This window comes from Lepisma saccharinum, chromosome 28, assembly GCF_977018435.1.
Source record: "Lepisma saccharinum chromosome 28, izLepSacc3.1, whole genome shotgun sequence".
Classification (NCBI taxonomy): Eukaryota; Metazoa; Arthropoda; class Insecta; order Zygentoma; family Lepismatidae; genus Lepisma; species Lepisma saccharinum.
The window spans coordinates 15,899,352-15,907,706 of NC_139256.1; the positions used below are offsets into that span (position 1 = coordinate 15,899,352).

Consider the following 8,355-nt stretch of genomic DNA (forward strand, 5'->3'; position numbering starts at 1 on the left):
CATTTGTTTCTTATGGAGAAAGAAGTTACAGCTAATCAAATTGAAGTTTCGACTTTTTCATTTGCCAATCAAATCCTCAATCTGCCCTCTTGTCATTGATATGTTGTTCTGTGCCATCGTGAGTTTGATATTCCCGTGAGAATAAATAAAATAATGCTCCCATAAGCGTAATGCATTTCTCCTTGCATCCTACGGCCATCCTGGCAGTGAACCTGATGCGTATAAAGGAGCTAAATTTCACCTTAAATGGAGCTAAAAGTGTATTTCAAGGAGTTAGATTTATGAAAGCTGGTTAAATGCCTCTTAGGGTAATTTTAGGTACCAAAGGTGGGGGTGGAGCACTGCCATTACTGTTAACTTTAGAGTGACAACAATGTATTCTTAGTTTTCACCTTCCAGATCTGGCAGCATCACTCATCTCAATAATGCAGCAATGGGTGTATGAAATGGTAAATTAATGATTCCCGGATATTATGTGATCTTCACGTCAGCCACTGCACTTTAAACAAAGTAGCTGGCGAGGTAAGAGGGGGGTGCCCCAGTTCACAGTCATAGAAATGCACGAAGAGCCAGATCTGGCTCCAACAGAGCTAAGTTGGCAACAGTGCTCCGCAATTACCATGAAGGGAAGAACCTTGCAAAAACCCTTCCTCATGCCCTTGATGTAATGTTCTGGGGGTTGCGAACATGGATTGCGTAGCTTAATTTACAAGGATTCCCAAGCTCAAGAATCAAAGACACTCACTTCATAATTCAACATTTTATTTGTAAATTGGATACACTGATTAGTGTGGGTATTAATATGTCTGACAAATTTACAATTCATGATGGGTTAAAACAGGAGATGCATTATCTCCATTGCTCTTTAATTTTGCCTTAGAATATGCTGTTAGGAAGGTAAAAGAAACTAAAGAAGGACTAAAATTAAATGGTGTGACTCAGTTGTTAGCATATGCAGATGATGTAGACTTACTGGGGGATGATGTGAATACAATTAAGAATAATGCTAAAATATTTTTCAAAACTGCTAAAGAGATAGGTTTGGAAGTTAACAAAGAGAAAACTAAATATATGCTTACAGGCCGAAACCAAGTGTTAGGTAATAATCAAAATCTAATTATTGATAACAACTCGTTTGAACCAGTTTCCAAATTCAAATACTTAGGAGTAATATTAACAAATGAAAATTATATTAAAGAGGAAATAAAAAGTAGGCTTAATTCAGGAAATGCATGTTACTTCTCTCTTCATAAACTTTTGTCTTCTCGTTTAATATCTAAGAAACTAAAAGTTAAAATATACAAAACAGTAATTTTGCCTGTAGTATTATATGGGTGTGAAACTTGGTCCCTTACATTGAAAGAGGAACATAAATTGAGAGTATTTGAAAATAAGATCCTTAGGAAAATATTTGGACCTAAAAGGGATGAGGAGACAGGTGAGTGGAGAAGGTTACATAATTTAGAAGTACATAATTTGTATTCATGTCCAGATATTATTAGAATAATTAAATCAAGAAGACTTAGGTGGGCAGGCCATGTGGCACGAATGGGAGAGGAAATAGGAGTTTACAGGATTCTTGTTGGGAAACCTGATGGTAAGAGACCTGTAGGAAGGCCAAGACGAAGATGGAGGGACAACGTTGAGATGGACCTAAGGGAAATCGGTAGGGATGGAAATGAGTATATAGAACTTGCTCAAGATAGGGAAAGATGGAAGGCCTGTGTTGCTGCAGCCATGAACCTTCGGGTTTAAGAAGGCTAGGGAGTGAGTTAGTTAGTTGGATACACTGATGATTCCCACAAAGAAAACCCATGCCCACACCATGACACAAACCTAGAATTTTTGGTGAATTGATCATGAGTCAACCGATCAACATGCACTGCCAGTGAGCCATCTATTTGGCTATGCTAGGTAAATTGTTGAAGTTGACTACCATCCTAGTCACTGGTTTTACTCATGTCACATCAGTTTTCATAATTTAACGTAACAATTGTCAATAAAAAGCAGCATACTAGTAATTTCTCTCTCTTCTTTTATAGAAATACATTTTTACCAATAAGAATACAAGTGTCAGTATACTTTGATGTGGGAACCAGCTATGAATAGTGTACTAACTATTTTGTTCTAGATTTTCAGTGATATTTACCCAATACATATTCCTAGTTGCAGATCATAGTCATATGTGTGACAGGAATTTGTCAAGAAAAATGTGATAGACGTCTCATCAGATCATTCAACAGAGTTTTCGTGTTGGTTCCAATGCCAGACAGGGTGTGCATAATAAATGAAAAACTGTACATTACAAATGCTACAACTGAACAAGCTGAGGTAAAGTTCTTTAGTACTTTTATTTGCTAAATGTATTGTATTGGTGTGTACATTATTAATATTTGTATTGTTACAGTTTGTACTACAGAATATTACTTAAATTGTTAAAAGTAGAGGTATCATAATTGTAATTATTAAGTTTACTTTAAAATTTTGTATATAACAGTTGGGCTGAAAAGTTCGTAGGCTGACTCATAGATGGCGTTACTAGAATTAAATCCATGTGATTTCTACTTAGTACTAACCTTCAAAAGATACGTGTATAAATTTCACAGCTGCCGGATAATTAGTTCGTGAGATATAGCATTGTGAGTGAAGCAGCTTTTGTTATTGTGAAAAAATGGATAAAAAAGAATTTCGTGTGTTAATAAAGCATTGCTTTTTGGCGGAAAAAAATACTGTTGAAGCCAAGGCTTGGCTTGATAAACATTATTCGGACTCTGCACCAGGAAAATCAACCGTTGAGAAGTGGTTTGCTAAATTTAAACGAGGCGAAATGAGCATCGAAGACGATGCACGCAGTGGATGCCCCAAAGAGGCTGTTACCGACGAAAACATCAAAAAAGTCCACAAAATAATTTTAAATGATCGTAAAGTGAAGTTGATCGAGATAGCTGAGACTTTAAAAATATCAAAGGAACAAAGGAACGTGTTGGACATATTGTGCATGAATATTTGAACATGCGAAAGCTGTGCAAAAAAGTGCTGTTTCATCAAGACAATGCACCGTGTCACAAATCAATGAAAACGATGGCAAAATTATATGAATTAGACTATGAATTGCTTCCCCATCCACCATATTCTCCAGATCTGGCCCCCAGTGACTTTTTCCTGTTTGCAGACCTTAAAAGATTGCTCGCTGGAAAGAAATTTAGCACTGATGAAGAGGTAATCGCCGAAACTGAGGCCTATTTTGAGGCTAAAGAGAAATCGTACTATAAAAATGGCATCGAAAAATTGTATGACCGCTATAATCGTTGTATCGCCCTCGAAGGCAACTATATTGAATAATAAAACCAAATTTTGTCAAAAAAATATTTTTTACTATGTTAGCCCGCGAACTTTTCAGCCCAACTGTTAATTGAAAGTGTGTTTTAAACTATATCCATAATTTGAGGTTAGTGCTTCTATACTCTTTTTCATTATCATCTTGTAAGAAAAACAAGGAACAAGTAGTAGAATGCTCTTGTGCAAGAAATTAAATGCACTATTAAAGCAAGTGGTAATTGTAATTACTTGCACTGAAGTAGCACCACTTTGAACCAAAACTGATGTAAGAAGATTCCCAACTTCGGAAAAGTACTGAAGGATATTGATAAAATATGAACCATTTGTTTTCAAATTCTTATTGAATAAGTTCTAGGCATATAGAGTTATTCCTTGAATTCCAGGAATTATGCTTGAATTATTGGCTCCGGGAATTATGCTTGAATTCTACGTGAAAAATTGCAACTTTTATTAATCCAAATGAATTCAAACATTTACAAATGCCCCGAGGCAAGTTTTTCACAATTTAGCATTTATTTGTATCGAGGAAAGCAAAGGTAAGAAAGCTGCGTGGAAAATAAAACAGGATTCTCTCAGTCAGTTTACTTTGTTAGTGTCCTTTGCAGAACAATCTGTCTCAGACAGAAGTTATTGCAATATATCATGAAGTTGATTAGTGAAATTTTAGTTTGAAATTCTTATACAATTAACAATGTTTCATAGATTAGTATGTTCCATAACATTTGAAACTTATTAGTAGATTATAACACCATTAAGCCTACATAAACTAAACGTAATGTTTCAACCTTGTAGCAAGGTCTTCTTCAGACTGTACCAAGTACAAATTAAACAAAGTACAAAACAGGAAGATATATATATACACAAAAATCACTCCCCTCCGGACACAAGATTATTAGAAAGTTGTTTTTTCTGGAACATTCCAGCAGGTGGCCTTCCCTTGTCAACTGTACTTTCACCTGACAGGCGATTTAGCTAAACATTTCCTTTCATCTGGAAAGTTTTTGGACTCTCTATCTCACGCTCTTTTTCCTTTCTTTCTTTATTCCTCTTCCTTCTTCTTCTCCTGTTTTGCTCTTGTTCTTTCCACTCTTTCTAACACCCTTTTCCATTCTTTGTTTCTCTTGAGTCCCCCATTCCAGTTCATTGTGTCTTCTCTATTTCCTTGGCCTCCTTCCATTTTCTCACTATTACTCTCTTCTCCCTTCCTATCTGCTTAACCTCATCCCACTCTATGGCATGTCCTGTTTCTCTCGTGTGTTTAAATATCGCATTTCTCTCTCTCTTAAGTCGTACATCATCCCTATGTTGTTTTAACCTGTCTTTCAGCCTCTTTTTCGTTTCTCCTATGTACACACACTGACATTCTATACATTCCACTTCGTAGATAATCTCTTCCTCTTCTCTTTTTACTTTTTCTTGTTTGCATTCTTTGCTTTTCTTAAGATGCTTACGTTAAGTTTAGTTTGTTTTAAAATAAAATAAATTTTTGCCTTGGTCAACATATCAAGTTTTTCTTATTAGTAGATGTATTTCGAGTCCCTGAGTCTGTGAAATGGCAAATGTAAGCTCCACACCTTAAATTGAATATTTTGAATATACATATAGTTTAAATGAATTGAATTATAATTTTTGGATACATTGGAATCACACAGACCCTTTATATTGTTAATATATTCATGTGTGTGGGGTGCTGAGAGGTGATAATACTTAAGGACGAAATAGAGAAAACATTAGCTTGGACCCTTGAATTCTTGGAAAGTTCGGCTTGAAAGCCAGGAATTGTTCTTTAATTTTATCAAGGTCCTAGAGTGGCAACCCTGTAATTGCAGCAGTAAAAAAGGGGGGAGTTTCTTCTTCCCCCCTCTCTCTCTCTCCCTCCCTCCCTCCCCCCCCATTGGATTATGCTATTTGTGACTGTACTGTTACATTCCACGTGCAAGGACGATGCACAGTATTGATCTGTCTATGCATTTCCTACAATAGCAGATTTCAGAATGCAATTTGTAGACCACATAATGAGAGTTACAGTCTTTCTGAGATTCCTTTCTTAATATTCCCACAGCAATTATGGGAAGGATAACTGGAACATTGTCATAGTTTAATTAAAACACTAAATTGTGTACAGTTTATTGGTTAAAAAACCAATGGCCAGTATACAATGCAAGGTTAGTTTCAGCAAATAAAGTTCAGGAATTATAATGTTTAATAATCCCATAAAAACACTAGATTTTTAGTGACTTGGGTAGCTTGCTAGTTGTTTACTGATACAAGTGTTGATATTTTGTATTTTGTGTAACTTTATGTGCATACTGAAGTCAGCGATGTCTCTTTTACAGAAATTTGCAAAAGAAGATGAAAAAATTAAAGAAAAGTTGGTAGAAGAAGTGTCTGAGCGGACAAACATGAACAGAATATGGTCTATTCAGTAAGTGCAAATTATATGTTTGGCATTGAATTAGTTGTAGCTTTCATTTTGTGCCTTTTTTTTTTTTTTGCATGGTATATGCAGTTTAGACTGCTTTATACTTAACTAAGTTCTGTCTTGAAAGATGAACATAAATTGAGAGTATTTGAAAATAAAATCCTTAATATTTGGGCCTAAAAGGGATGATGAGACAGGTGAGTGGAGAAGGTTACGTAATTTAGAACTTCATAATTTGTATTCATGTCCAGATATTATTAGAATGATTAAATCAAGAAGACTTAGGTGGGCAGGTCGTGTGGCACGAATGGGAGAGGAAAGAAGAGTTTACAGGATTCTTGTTGTGAAACCTGATGTTGAGAGACCAGTAGGTAGGGCAAGATGAAAACGTTGAGATGGAAATCGGCAGGGAAAGAAAGAGTGGATAGATCTTGCTCAGGATAGGTGCAATGGAAGGCCTGTGTTGCTGTAGCCATAAACCTTTGGGTTTATGAAGGCTAGATTGATTGAGTTGGTGTTTTAAGTCCACTTTATGCACAGTAAGGCTAATCGGTACTGGACCTACAGTTTAAAGTGGGATTCAAACCACTATGTACCTCCACCGGGTTATCTTGATTGCAAGCTGGTGTCATTGTTCCATTGGAGAGACCCGGGAAGGCTACAGAGAGAGAGAGAGAAGTTCTGCCTTGCAACAAAAAATACCCCAGTATTGCTACTGTTGTGAAAGCAGGGTCAGATTTTCCCCAGTATATAGATGTACTGATCAAGTCATGTTAGCTCAGTCGTTAGGGCATCTGACTACCATGCGAGAGACCCGTGTTCGATCCCGGCGGAGGAGAACCGGATATTTTTCCACCTGTTCAAGCGGCTCCGGCGCCCACCCAGCATCGTATAAAGTGGGAACCTGGAGGAAACTCTTGGGAGCCCCGGGCATGGTGTTGATCACATCACCCCGACTTTCGGCCGTGATCAATAATGTGTGGGGCCCTAACCCCACACCCCCTATAGGCCCTCATGGCATGGTGCATAGCACAGAGGAGCACTTTCCCTTTCTTTATATAGATGTACTGAAACTGATGAGTGACCGCACTGACTTACGGCATGTGTGCTGGTCAGAGGTGTCATGTTGAACCATAATTAGCGCTTTGTGGTCACAATATCCATAGGATATTAAAATATCTCAAAGCATCTTCTGTTATTTCATTTAAAACCTTGTGATAGCAATTATAGTAAAACTGTGGGTATATATATAAAATACCCAATGTTCTTGAAAATGTTCATGAAATTGCATTTTTGTATATTTTTAGATACCTTCTACAAACTGAATGGAATTTTGAAGAGAGTCTCCATAAATTCACTGAAGATTTCAACCAAAATAAAGTTCCTTCAGAAGCATTTGTATTGAAATGAATTTCAGTATATTCAGACCACATCATTTGTTGAATGATTAATTATGAAAAAATAATTATTTTCTTAAAGTTGAGTTTGTGCATTTTTTGTACAATCTGGCAATAGATTTTATGCAAGAAGTAAATTTCGTAGCTCAGTGCATATTTTGTAGATTTTTTTACAACAAAAAAAGAGATTTATTGAAGATAAAATAAACATATTCATTCCAGCACTTGAAATTATAGTGCATCTTAAAAATGAAGGATATTTGCTTTTGACCCTGAAATATATTTTTCAAAGGGCAATGTTAAAACACTCAAGGATGACAAGAGAAGATTTCTCATGGAATTTTGAACTTGTTATTTATGACCGCTTTTGTTTTTGACTTCAAAGCATTTATAATGATAATGATGGTTATTAAAATCAGGGAATGAATTTTTGTTGAGATTGAGGGGAAACAGACAGGAAATTTGTCTGAATGACTTAAAAGCTCTCTTAAATTCTAGTGCATTGTATTTTGTAAAGTGCCAGAAAATTTAGCTTTTTCACTCTAATATTTAAATAAATTTTGTTTCTCCATGTATGACACAATGTATTATTTTTTGTACAGAACACACTTTGTGTACATAAGTTGTAATAAACTTTTGATTTAAATGTATATATTTATTATGTATTCTCTTCCATCACAATATGCTTATGTGTTTTTTTTTAGATGAAACCAACATGATTTTGAAATATTGTGCTTGTATGTTGGTGGTCAACCCCAATACCCACTGACATTGACAAGTAGGGAATATTACATATATTCAGTGATGTGCGGTGACGTCGACACTTGAGGTAGCAGTCAGGGGCATGCTCAAGGGGGGGGGGGTGCCCCCCCTTTAGGGCCCAGTATTCCTAAAAAAGAATGTCAATAACAGGAAAAGATTGCAGAATGATGAGTGAGTATTAAAAAAAAGTACACGTAAACCCACCCACATTAGAAAATAAAAAACGATTTGATTTGACTACTAAGCCAGAGATCCTGGGTTCGAATCTCAGCTTGACCATGGGTATTCTTTGTGTGTATCCCTTCATCAATTTTATCGTATCATCTTCGCGATTAGCCAAAAGTGGCGGAAAAGCGAATTAAAATAAACCAAATGAAGCAACCAATCAATGATTTGATTTCATTTTTGTTACTTAGCGTCGCTTTTTTGTCACAT

At 36.1% G+C, this 8,355-nt stretch overlaps 1 protein-coding gene across 1 annotated transcript in view; it reads left to right on the forward strand.

Annotated features, from left to right (window-relative positions):
* LOC145980781 (nuclear RNA export factor 2-like) overlaps positions 1 to 7,802 on the forward strand; it is a 76,759-nt gene extending 68,957 nt beyond the window's left edge. The window contains exons 14-16 of the mRNA XM_083113858.1: positions 2,167 to 2,331; positions 5,676 to 5,764; positions 7,069 to 7,802. Of these exons, the coding sequence (XP_082969984.1) occupies positions 2,167 to 2,331; positions 5,676 to 5,764; positions 7,069 to 7,171 (357 nt within the window). The 3' untranslated portion in view covers positions 7,172 to 7,802. The remainder of the gene's footprint in view (positions 1 to 2,166; positions 2,332 to 5,675; positions 5,765 to 7,068) is intronic.
* Positions 7,803 to 8,355: the final 553 nt, after the last annotated feature.